This window comes from Aptenodytes forsteri, unplaced genomic scaffold (genome assembly GCF_000699145.1).
Source record: "Aptenodytes forsteri isolate BGI_AS27 unplaced genomic scaffold, ASM69914v1 Scaffold324, whole genome shotgun sequence".
Classification (NCBI taxonomy): Eukaryota; Metazoa; Chordata; class Aves; order Sphenisciformes; family Spheniscidae; genus Aptenodytes; species Aptenodytes forsteri.
Window position 1 is genome coordinate 1,904,416 of NW_008795485.1, and position 18,869 is coordinate 1,923,284.

The window sequence follows — 18,869 nt, forward strand, 5'->3', positions numbered from 1 at the left end:
GGTGAGAAAACAGCCGAGCGGTCAAGGGAGCTGGGAGTGGCTGGAAAAGAGTCTCGAGTGAGATCAGTCACTGGGGAGCCAGGCTGCTCTTGGTGTAAATCCTCTGAAGGACCCAACCGCACGCTCCCCCAGTGAGCAAACATCCCCCAGTGAGCAAACATTCTTATTTGCTCCATTTCCCACCAAGAGCCACACAGTAGGCTCACAGCTGCCAAGAAAATAATGAAGCCCGTGAAGTGCCTTTGTACAGAGGAGCACTCGCCAGCGTAAGCATGGGGACCGGCTCCTTCAGCTACCGGTCTGCCCGTGCCTGGCACAGACAGCGCTATCAAAGCCTCTCCCCAGTGACATTGCTGAGAGCCGCTCACCCATCCGCTCTGTAAACCCTTAAATTATGCACCAGCTTTCCCTTAACCAATTCTCCCTGGTCCCTTTTCTCCACCACTCCAAATGAGACGGAGAAAGACGGCGAGAAGGAACAGGAGGTGGCTTGCTCGAGACTTCCTCGGGAATGAGCGGCAAGGCAGACCTACAACTGCGAGAGGGGCCGGCAGCTAGCTTTGGGTCCCCGCTCGCTCCTGGCTCTCCAAATCAGAGTATATCCTACTAGGGAAAGGGTTACCGTCTCGGCATCTGCTATAGCACCTCTGTGCACCTGCCCTGGCTCTTATTCCAGTCCCCACGCTTCCAATCCTCGTCTCTCCTATGTGCGCTGAATACAAAATGGAGAAGTAGAGGTCCCCCTTGGTGGCTTGGCAGACCCAGAGAGAGAAACAGAGGAGCTGCCTACGGAGACGGGCAGCCACCGAAGTTGTCTCGGGCCACCTCTGGGCTCAGCACCCTCCATCAGCAGGAGGCCAGACTTAAGTAAATCTCTGTGATCATTTGTTCCCTTTGAGTTTTGAAAGCAGAATGCCTAATCATGGCCAAAATCAGGTAAGAGCTGCTGCTGCAAATTACACAGCGCCACAGGTAATTTCTGATTAGCTCACTCTTCCTCTCCTGGTGCATCCTCAGTTTCCATAGCAGCTAAGTCCTAAGTAAAATGGAAACATCTGGTTCAAGCGCAGGTAAAGATTCCCTGGGGAAAGAAACCTGCTGGATGGCAGCAAACACAGAAAATAGCCCTCGCAAAAGACAGAGGCATCGTAAGCCGGGAGCCTGGTTAGGAAAGGATGGATGGCCTGCAGGAGAAGGCAGCGAGGGGCACAGGAGTGGGAGAGGAGGGTCCCGGAGGAGCAGGAGGGGATGCGGGAAGGAGAGCGGGCCTGCGGGGAAAACAAGATGCATGTGAAAAACAGGCAGCGAGGAGGTTGAGCAAGACAAAAAGACATTGTCAGGGTAGACAAGGGGAAGAGGAGAAAGAAGAAAAGGCTTCAAGGTGGGAGCACATGGACTGCCTCAACCATAAATGCCGCCTGACGGTGACAGATACAGTGACAGCAACTTCGATGCTGTGGATAGACACTTGGGGCCGGAGAGGAGCACACGGATCTGCGCCCTGCATTTCATCACTTATCCGACATCACAGACCCCGACCGAAGGCCACCGTCTCTGCGGCACGACCACCTAAAGCGGATAAGCCAACACGTGCACCGTAGGGGAATGGTTTCTACAGAGGCTTCTGTCAAGGGAAGGGGCTGAGATGCCGCCGACTCGGCTCGCTCTCTGCCTGGGCTATGGAGAGTGATGGATCTGGCCCAGCAGTTTGCTACAGCACAGACAAATAGTAAAAAATCAAGGGAGCTGCACCGAGACACCGCAGCCATCGTCAGGCAGCTGAATAGAGAGTGCAGACGCGGCGCCATCCATCGCTGCCGCCGCTGCATCGTCTCCTTCGGCTGCTGGACAGCCCGGCTGGGGCGTCCCTGAGGAGAACTTGAGGCAAATGTCTGGGACAACAGCCCACGTTAGTAAAACCTCAGGGGAAAAATGACTGAGGTTGAATGAAGGGCTTAGACAGGATCAGAGGATCAGAGCCAGGCACTGCCCCTTGGCCGGATTGCTCATCCCACCCAAAGCCCCCAGATCTCACCCCCAGCTCACCGGCGAGGACCTCGCAGCCACCTGGGACTAACAGGGCAGCAAAACGCAAAGCAAATGCCAAAAAGCAGCTGGGAAACGGTTTTGAAATAATATGCTCCCGAACGGGCACGTATGGGAATTTGCTTCCCAGCAGTCACACCCACACAGTTCTGCTCAGGTTTTGCTTACCAATTAACAAGGCCACCAATTAATGCTTTGTGTGTTTTCCTGCTCATTTGCACTATTTACAGTCCTCCTTTGAAGCAACATGCGAGAATTCCCCGAAAACTTTTCAAAATAGGGCCGGACAAGCACATGCAATCCCTAAGCATGACAACCCCAACCTGGTACCTACTGCCAGTCCTCCACACGAGCAAAACCATAAGCTCCTCTCCCAGACCACCAAGATGGATGTTTCTCCACCAGAGTCATCAACTCCTGCATTAAGTCACGTCTTTTCGGTGCACATCACCTTCTCTTTGCAACTGAAGCACCACGTGAACCAGCCAACGACGCCTCCCCAGCCGCTCGCAAATGGCGCTGTGCCCTTCCCGGAATATTTCTGGTAACATTCGGCTCTTACCTTTGGGCGAGATGTGTCTCCAGGTGATTGTTGGATCTGGCCTGCCCGTGGCTATGCAGGTGAGGCTGACATTGCCGCCCTCGTTGATGGAGATGTCAGAAGAGATCTCGGTGATTTTCGGAGACACTGCAATGACACAAAGAGGGAAATGAAAATGCAACTGGGTCTGTTCCGACTCAAACCTCAAAATGTGGGTGAAGGAGGCTGAATTTCCTTCCTCCCTCCACCTCGACAAGCTATGCAGTAGCCCATCAGTCTCATCTGACTTGACAGGAACACAGAGGGGAAAGGGGGGACAGAGAAGACAGGGTTGAAGTGGGAAGAAACTGTAGCCAGAGGGCATTCAGTCATTTTAGGGAGGCTCGAGACAGCTCCTCCTCAGCACCTCCGTGGTGTGCGAGATGGTACTTCTTCCCCACCCCGCTTCCAGTACCCATCCTGTCCTCCCAGCCATGAAGAACCCTTTCCAGCAGAGCTGCATCCCACCGAGAAAACACCATCCACCCCCTTCAAACTCCCTCAAAGGCAGCAGTCACTCCTGGCGCAACAAGAGCACCCAAAGCATGCACATGGCTTGCAGCTCTTTCTGCAGCCTTGCAGGCTCTCTGTCATGCCCTTGCAACCAGAAAAGCACCAAGAGGAGCTGGGCCTGAAGACGACAAGTCTACTGAGGAGCCTCTGAGGTCTACCACCGTGCAAAGGAAGGGAAATTCGATCGGGATGAAAGCCATCCCACTGCGTTGGCGCCGCCATCACGAACACTCAGGAGCAGGTCAGATACAAGGGGCCCAGACCCAAAGAGAGGACATACATACAGGACAGAGGGTGATAAGAGGGGGAAGGGATGAGGAGCAAGCAGGGAGCGCTCAGCCCCTGCTGCTGCGTGAGCGGAGGACGCGATGCGGGTGCCAGGGAGGGCTGGGGTTTCTACGAGCTCTACGGCAGGGCTGTACGAGAAAAACGATTGGCTGCTGTTATCAGCCTGCACCTGCAGAACATAATAAAGACCATCACCTTCCTCGGCTTATTTTTTTTCAGGCCATTCTCCGGAGCCTAGCAGCGGATTGGCACCCCACTGCGGCGCTTTGCAGGAGAGTCACAAATCACTTGCAAAGCATCCTGCTCCTTCCACCCTCCCTGGGCGAGCCCCGTTCATCGACCCCGCTTGAAGCTGCAGCCCCGACCATTGCAACACCCCTATTCCTTGGACCGCACTCCTCAGCACCCCTTCCCTGCATCTCCCCGCCTCCCACACCTTCCCGGGGCTGCGCCGAGCCGGAATGACTGCAATGGCCTTGCACGCATTGCCTCTGCTGTGCAGGTAAGTAATTTATTGATCCGTAAAGCACTCCAAGATGCTCTGGAAGGGATTATGTCATGCCAGTGCCGTGCAATAAAATAAAAAATGATGGATTTTTTGTGAACATGAGGGTGATTTAGGGTTTGTAGTTGGAAGTGTAGTTAAAGTACATTTTAAGTGGAAATCAAGGTGGGTAATGAATTATTCTCTGTTTTGAAGGGCTTCTGGGAGTTCATTTTTTTGCTGCTCTGGGCACGACGGCTAATCTGCTAATCATGCACCGGAGGACAACTATGGATCAGACGCTTCCAGAACAGTGGGGGCTCTGGGGCAGGACAGTGGAGGGCATGAAGATGACATCGAAAGAAATATTAATATGCATCAGTGTCATTAAGCCCAGCATAAAGGGACAGCACGTGCCTCCTGGGACCACCCGCCCGCACGGAGCTGGGAGATGCTCTGCCAATAGCCACGTAGTCCATTGAGGAGATGCAATTACTTCCAACGGCGCTACGATTGCCCCACCGCGTTCCTGGCGAGGCTGGGACCGCCAGCCAGGAAACCCATGTGTGCTTTAAAAAGACCGAGCTTACGGTCTGGACAACAAAAATAGGCCAAGGAGGTATTACGGTTGCCATTTCAGAGAGGTGGAAAGAGACAAGTGGAGGCACAGTGAATTGCCCACCATCGCCTGGGAAGAGGCAATAGCTTCCAGCTGTAAGTCCCGACAAAACTAGAGCAGTATCTATCATCTTCAATGCGATGCTTGCTAAATCTCACAGGAACCTTTCTGATGTTTTTAACTACTGAATCCACATCAACCCAATTCAGCTTGTTTTGCAGAGCTCACCGAGACTTAAAAAAAAATCAAGTCAGACTTGGCACCGCGACTCTGGTACCGCACGCATGGATTTGCACCCAGCCAGGAGAGAGACAAAAATCCGTAATCAAATCAACTGACCAGATTCTAAAACATAATTACAACAAATTAAACTTGGATTTCCCGAAACACGAGCGTTACATCCTCCTCCTCAGCAATACAGCAGGAGATTTAAATCTTGCTCAGACCAGGCAGAGGGGGAGAGATGATTGCGTTGCTGCTTGGCTGGGCAACGGGAGACTTTGCAGCTCTCTCTGACAAGTGCAAAAGCAGCTCGAGCCGCTCGTGCGCCGGGGAAAAAGCCCACCATGCCCCGGCGAGCTCAGGACATGCTCGGGGAGAGGCAATTTACTGCGGCCCACCTGGGATGAGATGAGGCAGGAATGGCTGGGAAGTAAACCAGACCGACTTCAGCAAAGTCGTTAGCTAACCCTTAGATTAAATGTGCAGCGGTAGGATTTAACACGACAGTTATTGTGTGCTAACTAAATGTTTGAATAATTAACCACACAAACTATTTAAAATGCCTTTTTAGAGACTGAACAGGTATGTTGCAAGGCTTCTACCACACTAGGGAGGGAAACCTTAATAAACAGGTGATCGCAAGTATATATTTAATATTATTTAATGGTCACCGGTGCTCCCGTTCCCTCTGCATTAAAGCGCTTTCACCGTCAGTTGGCATTTCTGCAGCAATGGGGCAGATGAGAAATTTCTTAGGCTGAATGCAGGATGCAGATGGAGCTGTGCCCCTATGGGAATGAATAAATAAATAAAGCTAAATAAATGCAGGCTTCCCAGGCGGGAACCCTCTCCTTGCGGGCAGTCCTTTTGTGTTCAGCATCTCTCTTGCTCAGGAGTGATTAAACATGGCAGTGTTGGCCAAGCTGCTCCAGTTACACAGTGCAGATTTCCCCAGAGACAGGCTGGTGTTTTATCGATCTGATGACTTCTTTTTTTCCCTACCCTTGCCATGATGATGGGAAAGGTCTCTGGGCTGCTCTCAGCCACTGCAGCCCTCCGCAGGTGCCCAGGGCATGCCCTCAGTTTGCCCGGGCTTGGCACTCGCTCGCACATGCGGAGTCTCCGGGACAGAAAGCAGCTTGCTTAAATATTTAACCAAACCATATGGTGCGTTACACGTTTGAGGGTGTTCAGTCAGGTGATATACGTCTTTACGGATCCAAGCATATGCACTTGCCTACACAGATATATTCCCTGGCGCACAGACACCCTCCTGCCACCGGCACTGACTATATCCCCGCTATGCTTTCACCTCCAAACACCCGTCCCAGAGCCAACACAGGTGCAAAAGCTCACGCATCCCATGCACGTACCCCTTGGCCCTGCCATCTCCTATCATCGTTGCTTCCCCATCCATCTTCCCTGCATGCATTGGCCGTGCTGCTGCCCGTGCTTTCCTCTCCCCGACACTGCGTCCCCGCCGCTGTCTCCTGATGTACCCCTTGGCGTGACTGGGCTCCCTGGGCACCCCAAATTTTAGCCACGCATCAGGCAAGAAGCAAGGAGACCCCTGAGTATTAGGGGAGCGTGAATCTCGAGCAACCTCTCCACCAGAGACAGGGAAGGAGACCGCAGATGAGCCTCACCAAGGTGGGTGTCTGCAAGGAGTAATTGCATTTTTTGCCTTAACCACCTCCTTTCTGCCCAGTTTTGGGAGCCAAGCAAGTAGGGCAGAAATACATGTGTGACCTTTCCAGACCTGCAAATCCCTTCTCGTGCAGGAGCCGGGCAGAGCGGGTGCTTGCCCCAGCAAAGCGCTCTGCACTGTGGAGGACTCACAGCGGCCAGCAGCAGCCTGTGAGCGAGCAGGCTCTCCCGGTAAGCCTAGCAGCGCCTTGCTTCCCCCTCATAAAACATGCAAACCTCCATCTTCCAGCACGAGCAACATCTGCTCCAGATCAAAGGAAACCACAAAGAACAACTATAAAAGCGTCTCAAAGAAAGAAAAAGAGGGAGATTCAGACTTGCGTTCTGCAGGCGATCTGTGATGTGCACTGGCAGCTTCCTGAACATCAGGCTGCTGCTGCTGCTCCTGCTTTTAATAGCAGCCTCTTACCGCTGTCACCCACAGACTTCCCTGTGTTTTGCAGAGCGCTGCTACCATTGGTCCTGCCTCTGGGACTCGGCGAGCGAGAGCCCTGGGTGCCCCAGCCCTGCTCGCAGCGATGCTACGAGCTGGACCGAGCCCGCACTCCCATGCCAACAATGGAGGGGTCCGCCGAGGCCAGCTGGGACTGGGTGCCGGGCAGGGACCCCAATATCGGGCTCCCCATCCAACTGCTCCAGGTTGCAGCCAGAGCAGTGTCCACTTCCCTGGCAGCAGCCGCAGGGTCGGCAGAAGGTACGGCGCTCCGGCTGCCGCAGTGCCAGGAACCTCCATTGTACCTTCTCCCTCTTTTGTGTTCAAAACCTTTCTGCTTTTTAAGGCAGAGAGCAAACTGAGAGACCTGCGCCTTCAATTAGAGGTGTATTATGATGGGCTTTTAAATCAGTTTGTGCCACTCTAACACAACCATAATTAAGAGAAAAGCAGAGAGGGCTTCATCCTTCCGTCATATCAACACAGCTCAGGAGCTGTATTGAAGTCCACGGGGTGCAAGGAAGGGCAAACACAGCCTTAGAGCCTGCTTCCAGCTGCCTTGCTCGGTCACGTAGGCTTGTACACAAAAACCTGACAATTACAGGCGCTGATCCTGCCCCCCGGGGCTGCCTCTGCCCTGGGTTTGCACAATCACCCCACAATTTCCCTGCCGGCGTGCCGGGTTCGGCTTGGCTTTGCCGAGGGACCGAGTCCCCTCTGCGCAAACCTGGCAGCAGCCAAAGACGTGAAGAAAGCAGCCTGGAAATGAAGAGGACATACGTAACGACCTTAATAAGCAATTAATAAATAACTAATGGCAATTGCTCGTTTTAAAGCAAGGCGTAATGAGATGTGTCATACGGCACCAAGATGTGTCTAAATGATTTCCCAAGTAGATAACGGCTCCTGTTGCAGCAAAGCTCTCCCGAGCTTGGAGGACACAAAATTTTTTATGCCCGTCTCTGCAGCAGGTTATACGGCATGGCATCGTAATAAGTCAGAGGAGGAGGGGGGAAACAAGACGTTTCCAATCATTCATTAGTAAAGTATTTGTGAATACGGGTATAATTCACCGCATAAACAGCAGGGTTTCCGCAGACAAACTTTATAGCTAAGTGCCAAAAGGGAGCCCAATCTGATTCCACTTACGACAGCATAAATCAGTGATACTCCTACCGCAGTCAACAAGGGATACGCCAGAATAAACGTGGCACGAAAGGAGACTCAGGTCTCCAGCACAAAGACTTTTTTCTGACTTTCGGATGGATCCAGGTCAGCAACCTGGATGCAAACTACCGCTACCCTCAGGAGCCGGGGTGCTGCCCGGCTAGATTTGGTCCCCTGCTTTCAAGGCTCTGAAGGGATCTACATCTTTTTTCCCCACCACAAAAAGGAAGAAACACCTGACACCAAGCCCCACACCTTTGGGGGATCAAGCAACAGTTTGCTTAGCGTGACTATTAATAAGCAGCTTTATAGAGCAGGCAGAATCCATCATTCAGGTTTGGGAGACCTGAGTTCTGCTTTCACGTTACGACGCCCAAAGGAAGTCTGGACTTTGTTGCCTTCTCTAAAAGGAGTCTAATGATGCTGATCTCCTTTATAAACTGCTTCGTACTCCTCTTTAAAAAAAAAAAGCCAAACAAAAAAACCCACAACACCCCAAACCCCAAAGAACCCCATAAAGATGTAGCCAAACAAAAAACCCACAACATCCCAAACCCCAAAGAACCCCATAAAGATGTAAGAATAAAGTTTTTGCATTGCTAACCATGAAGAAATGCAGACAAACAAGGACTGTTTGACAGTTCCGCTCCCTGTCTAGACAGATCTCATTTTCAGCTCCACGCACGCCGCACAGAGCAAGGATCTAGTTTCCAGTTTTTGCACCCCGAGCCACCTGGGATTCCGCCCTGCAAGTCAAGCAACGCTTCATAAAAAGCAGAAAATTGAAGGATCTCGAAACCTTAAGACACCTGCATCATCTTTCCAGCATTATTGACACCTCTCCTCAGAGCACGACAGCCTCTCTCACAGCTACCTCCATGGTGACCATCAAACCGACAGCGACTCCGCCTCGCCCTGCTCTCCAGCTCTGCCCCTCTTGTCCCACCAGGCGCTGGTGGAGGCTCCGTCAGACCCCCTGGGAAAAGTCCCCGCGTAGGGACGAGCCGCAGCATGCCGAGGGCACCCGAGAAAGTTTGAACATGACTCCTTGTTAATACAAAGCTTGTCAAACCCATCACCTAGAAATGCTGAATGTCTTTATTAGATTCCTTTATCTCCCCCCGAGATCGGAGGGACACGATGAGATGATTCTCAGCGGAGATGTCATCATCCAGAAACTAATTAAAGGCTGTGCGGGAAGTCGGGCCACGCACACTCTGGAGAACAAAACGCATTAGCAACCCGAGTTGAGAAAAATATTACAAGTGAACTTCAGATCAGAAAGGGCGAGCTAGGGATTTGACAATAGGTCTCCTCTCCTCGTCTGTCCTCCTGCTCGTCCCCACACTCCCTCGTCCTCGATAGCTGTCCCCCAGCAGAAGCAAGCCGCCCAGGACCTCGAGGCTGTCTGGGACCAGCCCTTGCACTGCCATCTCCTGAGGGATGCAGGACAACACTGGATCCTCTCCTCCACCGAGTCACATTCCAGGAGAAAATCATGATTTGTGGAATTTCCTTTCTTTTTTAACGTTAGAAAAGCCTCCTTGCTGCGGGTCAATAAGCTGCAGAGAAGGATGGCTTGATGCCTGCACTGCTCCCTGCTCCAGAGGAGTCCTGGGCAAAACACTGTCTCTTTGGGTCTCATCTCTCTATCAACGCAATGACGAGTATTTCTCTTCCTCGCATGCTTATTACGAAGACAACAGCATAAGAGATGATAAGATACCCAGAGCCTATGGTCACAGGAACTGCAGGTGAGGAGATTTCTGCATAGGGACAGTCCTATTAGCCAGGTCCTTTGAGTAGCTAGGGCTCACGTAAGCCAAGATGCATAGATCTAGTTTAGAGCATGCATCCCGAGTGGATGTTCCTGCAAAGAGCGCTTCCCAGTCAACCTGGAGTCTCCTGTACCCAATGAGCAGCAAGTTTACACGATATTCCTCATCTGGTCCATCAGTGCACACCGTCCTACTAAACTCAGCATGAAACCTCAGCTGCTCTCCCCAAAACCAGCCAGAGGGCAAGGGGCCATGCCCCGCACTGACGGTGCAGGTCCTGCTCCCAGCCCCACTCCCAGAGAGTGGGGGGCTTTCCCTGTGCCCCCCCCGCCCCAGCTCTCCGTCCACGAGGAGCGAGCGTTATGCAGAGGGCCGAGCACGCCGAACCGGCTCTGCGCCACTTCGCTCATCAAAAGGGAGCCGGCAGGAACAAAGGAGCTCAAACATCCTTTCCAAAGATAAATCAGATGCTCTAATGCAGCCCGCATCTCCAATGAATATAGGGCAGGTGTCTCTGAAGTGAAGTATTAGTTAAAATGATGCTCTTTAAATTACATTTCGGCTATTTCAGGCAGACAGGTTGTGTGTGGGTTGGGTTGGGGTTTTTTATGATCTATCTAGAGGCTTAAAAAGACACAGAGAGAAATAAATCTCCCTTCCATTAAAAACACACTACACTCTTGCATATTTGTTCTTATCTCCGCGCTCTCGCACTCGTGCTCCCTCTCCCCCGACTCGAGTACAAAGTAAGTGTTTATGATTACACTTTCCACACTGACACTAATCTAATTCGAGGAGCCACGCAGCCTGTGCTCAGGGACAGCGCGGTGGCTCGCCTGCCCTTGCAGGAGGATGAGCATCACTTCCCGAAATGCTGCGACGGACGCCGGGCGCCTGACGGTTTTACTTCAAAACCTGTTGAGATTCGTGGTGTTAATGTGGAACTGAGCGAAGACCCCAAGTTTTGCTTGAATTGCAAGCGAAGCCTATTTGTATCTTCTGGGTCTATCTGTGTCCTTTTCGCCTCTATTTATCTCACTATTTACATCCCTCCTCCCCTGCGACACCTTTGACACCCTCAGACCCCACCGCACCAGGTGCCCTACCGACAAGACACAAAAATGCAGCCTTTGCCCCATGGGGCTCTTGATGAACACGTGAAAAAGGAGACAGCAGACGGACGCAGGCTGCATCCTCAGCCCTCCCGGACATCATCGCTTGCAAACTACCTGCAGGCACCACACGGGCATCCAGCTTAGGGGAGGGATGCAATGGGGAACAAGAGGTGGATGTGCAGAGAGTTGTCCTCGTTGGTGCAGGGAGCAGGGTTGGATGCAAACAATCTCTAACAACACAGGTGCCGTTGCCATCACCGCTTGTCCCCAAACAGCCCCTTTCCTCCCGTCCTTCCCAAGCCCTCTGCACACCGGGCTCCAGCCCTTGCAGGCGCCTCCTCATGCTCCAGCCAGAGCCTTTACTTCTGCTTGGGCTTCTTCCCGTGATCGCCTTTGACTCCAGTGAAAAATCAATGGATCAGGCAGGAAGCACAGCCCTATTATTCTCTGACTAGGTGATCTGGAGGCTGCTCCTTATGACCAGACCCTTTGTTCATCTACTTATAAAGTGGGAGGTAGGCAAGGCCCAGCAGTTCAAAATGAACCGCAGGTGAGATTTATGCCTCCAGATGCTGCCGCTCCTCCTGTCCCTATGGGATCACACCTCTCCACACAAGACTTGTGAACCCACTTGTGAAGACATCGCTCCGGCAGAGGCAGGTCTACCTTCCCAAAGCTGCCCTGGTCCACTCCTTCCTCCCCTTAGTCATTTCTTTACACAACCCTTCTCTTGCAGGCTCTCCTCCCTGGACTCCAAGAGTTCCCCCAGCCCTCCTCGCTCCTCCTGTGGAGTACTTCTGGTCCTCCTGCACCCTACTGCGCAGCCAAGGGTCACGAGGCACCTCGTTAGCACGAGACACCCTGACCCAACACGCCAACTGCCCCAAACCCAGGGGATCAACCTGGCTTGGCCAAAACTGCCAGAAACAAGCAGGAGAGCAAATACCAACAAGCCAGAGTCCGTGTGATGATGCACACCATCCTTCCCGCACTTTGAAGTGTCCTTAAAAGAGCAGTCCTAGCACTGCAAGGTTTAGCTCTCAAAGTTCAGCAAGGGTAGAGGTAGGGTTGGCCTCTGCTGCCGTAATTCACCTCCCCAGCTCATGCTCCCCGAGGACAATGCTTCCCCACAGGTACCCAGCTTCTCTCGGTGCCTGTGCACATCGCCGCCTCTGCTTTCTCAGGGTCTGCCAACAGTGCGGGCATTAATAACCCTATCGTCAAAACACCCCGGTGAGATAAGGGAGCGTTATTATCCCCGCTTTACAGATGGAGAAATGAGGCCCGAAGAACAAATGGCCCAAAAGTGCCCGTTCGGATCAATGCCCCATCAGCACCTGCTTTTCAGGCTCCCCAGTGCTCACAAAGCCACGGAAAAGGCACTGGGATGGCTGCCAGGACAGGTATTTCCAATGGGCCGCACGAGACGAGAGCACTGCAGTTAAAAATTAGTCATCAGGCTGTAGAGAGCACAGCAGGATATCTGCGTACACAGAGGGGCAATTAAAATTTCATTACCAAATTTCAACCCAAATAGGCAACGTTTGACAGAGTTAAAAGCAAAGGGAAAGGAGGGAGCGATGCTACCGCAAGGCAGGGATATCGGCGCGCCTGGAGTACGCGGGGGCTGTTCTCCTTTTCCATTAGGACTGCTCCTACATTTCCCATTCCTCCTGAACGAAGCCCTCTAGCCTTCTTCTTGGCCACCCTTGCACCTCTGAGAACGCCAGAAAAGCCGCAGGGAGTTATCTCCCCCCAGAGCACCCTTTAATTTCCCTATTTGTCTTTCTAATGCCCAGCCCCATCAACGGCACCGTCTATTCCCCACGTGCTCCTGCTTTTCACAGAAGGACTATTTTTACCCCTTCCTTCCTATGCCTCCTTCTCCTCCCATTTAATCATTTTGGAGGCTCTTTATCCACAGTTGCCTTTCCTTTCTTTCCTCTTTCCCTTTCATTTTTAAAACGTGTGGTTCTCCGATTCAAAATCATTACTGTTTTTAACTTGGCTCGAGCCTCTTTAATTAAGTTACTTCCCATTATTTTTTATCTAGTCCATTTGTCTACATCCCCCGCACCCTCCCTCATTCTTCCTTTCCTCCCCAAGGCAGGCTGGGTATGAAATCTTACATTTCCATTTGGCTAACAATCACTTTGAATTTTTAAATGCTATTAAATTGGATCACACCGGTCACCGGACTGGAGTTGTCGAGCTGTGATATTTACTCGCGCCAGTCAAAGGGAAATGAAATTGCAGTGGTGCGGGGCGTGGGGGCGTGGGGGGGGGGGGGGAGAGGCGATGGGGGAGCGCAGATTTATTCTGCCCGCGGTACTTGCAAACAGGCACAATCCCTTTGGATTTTCAAGCGAGTTCAAAGGAAACTCTTACGCTCAACCATGAATGTATTGTAATGTCTTTAATAAATCAATTACTTGTTGGCAGGGAAGTGTCACTGCATCTCCAATCCTTGTAATCACCTCAGCCTTGCTGCGTTTTAAGTGCTGAAAAACTGCGGAGGTAGATGGGGAGCCAGGAGAAGCATCGGCGTAGGGCAAACCAAAGAAAGCACTTCTGCTTCGTCTTGCCAGAAAGATGCAGAAAGCAATTTGCATCGTGCAAAAACACACCCGCCCGGTGACCCCCAGCACCAGAATAAGGAAATCACGGCGCCGGAGGGACTCTGCCAGCACTGCACGGGGCTCGCCCTTCCCAGGGCAGGCTCCCGGGATGCAAAAGCTGGGGAGGGATGACCACGACAGGTTCACCAAGAACCCCAGGTATTAAGCCCGTGGTGATCGGAGCAGCCCCCTGCTCCCGCCTGCTCGGGGCTGAGCATCGCTCTCGCAGGCAATTTGCAAAGCAGCATTCTCCTACCACCCCCAAGAGCGAGACAACCTTTTGCTGCACGTTAATTAGGGGCCTGAGTTTTGTGCTCCTGCCTTCGGGAGGGTGCCGGTATTTCAATTTTGCTAAAAGAGGCCTTTTCCACTCGAAAATTTGCTAAAAAGAAAGAGAGCAGGATTTGATTACAAAGCAGTCCTGGCCAAATCCAGACCCTCCTCCCCTCTCTCTGCTGACAACATCCTCCCCTCCACAACAACAATCATCTGAGCACCAACAGACAACGAAGCTTTTCAGAAAGTAATGAACTCCGGTCGGAGCCAAGGCAGGAAGGGTTTAATGTTCAGCTCGGAAAGCTTGGCGAGGCCATCAATTATATAGTCCTGCTGCTGAAGGAGTGGGGGGGGGGGGGGAAAAAACAGCCGGCCCAAAAAAAAAAGATAGGGAAGGAGAACACTGCGAGAGAGATTTAATTCCACGAGCAGAGAGAAGTGTTTGCAAAAGAGGAGGAGGATCAAAGGCTGAAGCTCTCGGGCTGGCTGGGAGGAGGAGGGATTACAAGGAGGGCAAACCATGGAGAAGACATCTCTGTTGACCCCTCGTTTCGAAGCGGGTCCAGGCAAGGACAGCCCTGGGTAGAAATCAGGGAGCCCGTTCGCTGTGAGGGCTCTGGGATGGGGAGGCTTCGGCAGCAAGGGGGGTGGATCGAGACCGGTTCATCTCATCTCATCTCACGTAGGACAGCAAGCCAGGACAGGGTCTGCCACCGCCACTGCCCAGTCCTACGCTAGATCTTCTGGGCACTCTACTGCTGGCGTGATGGGACCAGCAACCCAGACGTGAAAAATGAGTGGATGGGTCTGGGGCAACGAGACCTCCTTGTCCTCTCGCCTGCACCCGGTGGAGCCGTCCGTTAGGGCTCTTCCAGGGATCTGGCCCTGCACACCGCCACTGCCTCGTCCCAGTCCTACGCTAGATGCTACCGAGAGAAAGGAGAGGAACCCACAGCTGAAATCTTCTGGGCATCTCTACTGCTGGCGTGATGGGACCAGCAACCCAGACGTGAAAAATGAGTGCATGGGTGCACCTGGGGCAACGAGACCTCCTTGTCCTCTCGCCTGCACCCGGTGGAGCCGTGCTGTAGGGCTCTTCCAGGGATCTGGCCCTGCACTAACGAACAAAGCCACCACGTTTCTGAGGTTTGGGGCAGAGGGGACACGCTGCTATCCCACACCACCAGCTTCTCAAGCAGACAACCAGCCAGACCCGGAAAACCCAAACCAGGAATATATTTCAAGACCACATTTCCATGTCTTGTCTGAAGGACCACATGTCCACATCTCTTCCAAAAGTCCTTGCCTTTTTGTTCTCCGCTTCCCACTTTTCCTCCCCTTTCTTCTTTTCTAAAGCTCTTTCTCCTCCATTGCGGCACCAGAACAGACAGGAAAAGAAAGGTAAAATGAGATCACAACTCTCCCAATGTTTCAGTGCAACTCCCCTTTTACAAGCTTCAACCTCTCCTTCAAGACCAAAGCAAAACCAGTGCAGAAAACACCACGTTTTCCCCCTGGCCCTCCCGTTCATTCTCCCACAGGCTCAGCGACCCCCTCCAGCCCGTTCTTAAGCTCGTGGATATTGGCTGGAGGTTTTCTAGCACTCGGTGCCCGCCGCGGGAGGCAGCAGGGCCGGGCTGGCTCTTCGGCAGCTGTTCCCTTGGCCTCTCCTTTATCTCCAGCATTGTGTTCACATCTGCTTCCTCCTCTGCCTCTTTCCCTGCCACTGGGAGCCTGGTTTTAAATCACTGCTCAGCGCGCCGGCTGCCAGGCGTGGGTTTTGTGCTGCCCAGCATGCCCCGTTTGGATGGGGATCCAAAAGCCGTTTGCAAGCCTCCCCCTGCTTTCCTCCCCCCTCCTCCTTTTTTTTTTTTTACCCTCCTGCAGCTGCCAGAGCTGCCACACGGCTCTCCCCTCCTCCCTTTTGGCCACGGAGTTATCTTGGCTCTGGAAACATGTTCAGACACCTGGTTGCTGGCAGCGCGGGGCTTTGGCAGCGGCTGGCTGCATGCAGCTCTCCGATAGGGAAGGGGAGGCGAGCGGGCCCCAGCCAGCGCGGGTCAACATGACCCACCTTGGCTATCGGGGACATGCTGGTGGCCGCCTGCACCGCTCCCGGCTGGCCGGCGGCTTTCTCGAGCCTGGCGCTGGCGGCAATCCCACCACCCGCATCTCTCTGGCTTTGCCCGGAGTTTCGGCTGAAGCCAACTTGTGGTTTCGCTGGGGATTTGCACAGTAGAAAAGCACAGCTTTGTACAGCATCGCCCAGGAGCTGCATTTTAAGAGATGCATTTAGGACAAGACATCGCCATCTGCGGCTTCCTTCCCCAGCAGAGAGCACTGCTCCTGAGCATGGCAATTTTGGCAGAGCGAGGCAGCAAAAACCCTAGGGAGCAAACAGAGCCGGGCATGCGGAGGGATGCCTCGCTGCCACTCTGCCTACGCAGTGGCTCCAGACTAAATTCCCCTTTCAGACTGCAATCTCTCCACGCTATCAAAAAAGGAGAGGGCTATATCCTTCCCCCAGCCGGTAACATACAAACTTCCCCGAAAAGCTTGGCTGATGCCTCCCCAACTTCCTTTCACCCATGGTCTGTCCAAGATTGTGAGCCAGGATCCCCACAGATGCCACCTTCGACGGCAAAGGCTACACCAAACAAACCAAACGCCCTTGGGCAGAGCCCCCTGCTCCTGCTCTCCGACTCCCTGAGCCTCTGCAACAGGCTTTCGCTTCTGGTCTCACCTCCAGGGGGACTGGCTGGAAAAATCAGCTCTGAAGGCCAAAAAGAAGAGCCAGATTAAAGTATCAACTCTGAATTTATGCTTGGGACTTAAGGTTTAATAATGCAACAGAAAATCAATATTTAATAAAGCAAATGATAGAGAAAAACACTGAATGGGAGATGAGCCGCTGCTCATGTTTTCAAACATATAACTCCCGGAGGAGCTGGTTTGGCAGGATGGATGCAGTACCAGATTGCCACGAAGACCTGGCACACAGGACACCCCAGGTCCCACTGATTCCAGCTCCGGTGTCAAGGGGGCTCACAGGTCTTTTATTAAAGGACAAACAAGGAATTACTGTAGTGGTCAGAGTCCAAGTACCCATGGAGAGAGATCAAATGCTGATGCACAAGAGAAGCCGAGCAGCTGCCTCGCTGAACAAGCCCAGATTTGTGCTAGGGCTGGAGGCTGGGCTTGCGAAACGTGGGCAGGCAGGCAGCAGCACACCCAAATTCAGGTTTCAAATGCACCAAGAAGAGCCGTCAAGGGATGGAGATCTCCCGACAAGCCGGGAGGGAGCACAGGGGCTCAAAGCAGAGGATAAATCCCTGTCTGCCAAGCAGGAGAAGAGGTGGTGTAGGTAGTTCAGGGGTGCAAGAGAGCAACCGGAGCATCAAACCCGGCTGGCAGGCGCGGTGGCATGGCAAGCGCGCATCCCTGGGCGTGCTGGGCCCGAGCAGGACGAGGGATGCGGCTGGGAGGCGGCTGCGATGTTGGGGACAGATCGGCAGCTCTGACTCCCTCCCCTGGAGGCTGGAGAAAACTGCAGCGAGCCCATGCACGGCACAGAGGTGTCACCTGCGCCTTGTGCAAATCAACAGCTACCCCAGCAGCCACGCTCTACCAAAGCGTACGAGTCGCCTCACAGCATTTGTCAGATTTGGGGTGAGCCCCATGAAATCGGGCTGAACGAGCGAGCCTGAGGAACAGATGCTCCAAGACGTTCAATCCCCCAGCCCCAGCCAGGCCACCGCTTGCTCGAGCCATATCCAACCTCACCGTTCCCACGCCTGGGGCTGCACGAAACGCTGATGCCCGATGCTGAGCTGCAGAGCGAACCATGCAACGACCAGCGTTGCAATAATAAACGCCTTTTGCAGCGGCAATCCTCCCTGTCTCCCTACCTCACCGCCTGCACTGAGCCTTTCCAGCCCTGATACAAGCTGCGCTGCCAGCTGGGAAGGGGGGGAGTTTTCCCCGTGCCCACCCAGGTGACGGCGGGTGCTGCCTGGGGCGCGCGGCTCGGGATGCACAAAGACCCCTGCCCCGTCTCCAAAGTTTGGGGACTCTGGATAAGTCCTCCAAACACAGGAGACGCTCACTCACATAGGTATCGGTGCTCAGCAGGTAGGTATCTCGGTACGTGTCTCTCTGGGGCAGCAAAGCGAGCTCCAGTGCCCTTGGATGAAACCCCCTCCTCCCGCACGCAGCATGCGCCGGGTTGTCTGCCTGGCCCTGCAGCACGGCAATAATTTGTAGCTTGTGCCGGAATCCTTCACAATGAAAGATGACATATAAATATAAAACGTTATCGCTCCATAACAGCCACATGCTATAAAACGCCGGGCAGAAGGATCTGGAACTAGATGGAGGCAGCGCTTTAAATCCTTCCCTGCAGAGTTACTGCCGCTAAAACAACAGACCCGCTCCAAAGAGCTCCGGCAACGGAGGGAAAAGAAGAAAGGCCCCAGTAAAAACACCACAATTGTGGAATTAGACGAATAAGGTGACTTTATACCGTTGTGACCTTCCTGTACTGACAACCCTGGGGTAGCTGTAGTACCGGCGTGCCAGCGACGTCTCCTCCCATTCATCCCCTGCCGCGACTTTCGGCGGATGCTCCGTGTTACTATAGTAACAATAAAGCGCTGGTACCGATATTACACTACAACCAGTTGACTCTGCTCCCACGATTATGATAACAATGCTGTTACTGTAGTAACATTACATTGTTGAGGTCTCACTGTTCTACCCTTAATTTTATTGTCGTAAGATTAAATTGCAATAATGTTATTGAGCTGCCATTAGCGTTACCATGGTAACAATAACATTAAGGTAGCGATATCGCATTACAGTGGTCCAACCGTTCCACCACAAATATTTTAATGTAGTAAAACAAAAGAGATTACTGCAGTAACATTAAACTGCAGTGACCTCATTAAACCACCACCGGATTTATCATGCCGAACAACGGTACTTTGGAAACCGTACACAGCGGCGGGGAGATGCCCGACGTGCA

At 52.9% G+C, this 18,869-nt stretch overlaps 1 protein-coding gene across 1 annotated transcript in view; it reads right to left on the reverse strand.

Moving 5' to 3' along the window:
• LOC103900603 (protein CEPU-1) overlaps nucleotides 1-18,869 on the reverse strand; it is a 153,451-nt gene that overhangs the window by 30,410 nt on the left and 104,172 nt on the right. Inside the window, exon 3 of the mRNA XM_009281306.1 lies at nucleotides 2,609-2,734. Within this exon, the coding sequence (XP_009279581.1) occupies nucleotides 2,609-2,734 (126 nt within the window). The remainder of the gene's footprint in view (nucleotides 1-2,608; nucleotides 2,735-18,869) is intronic.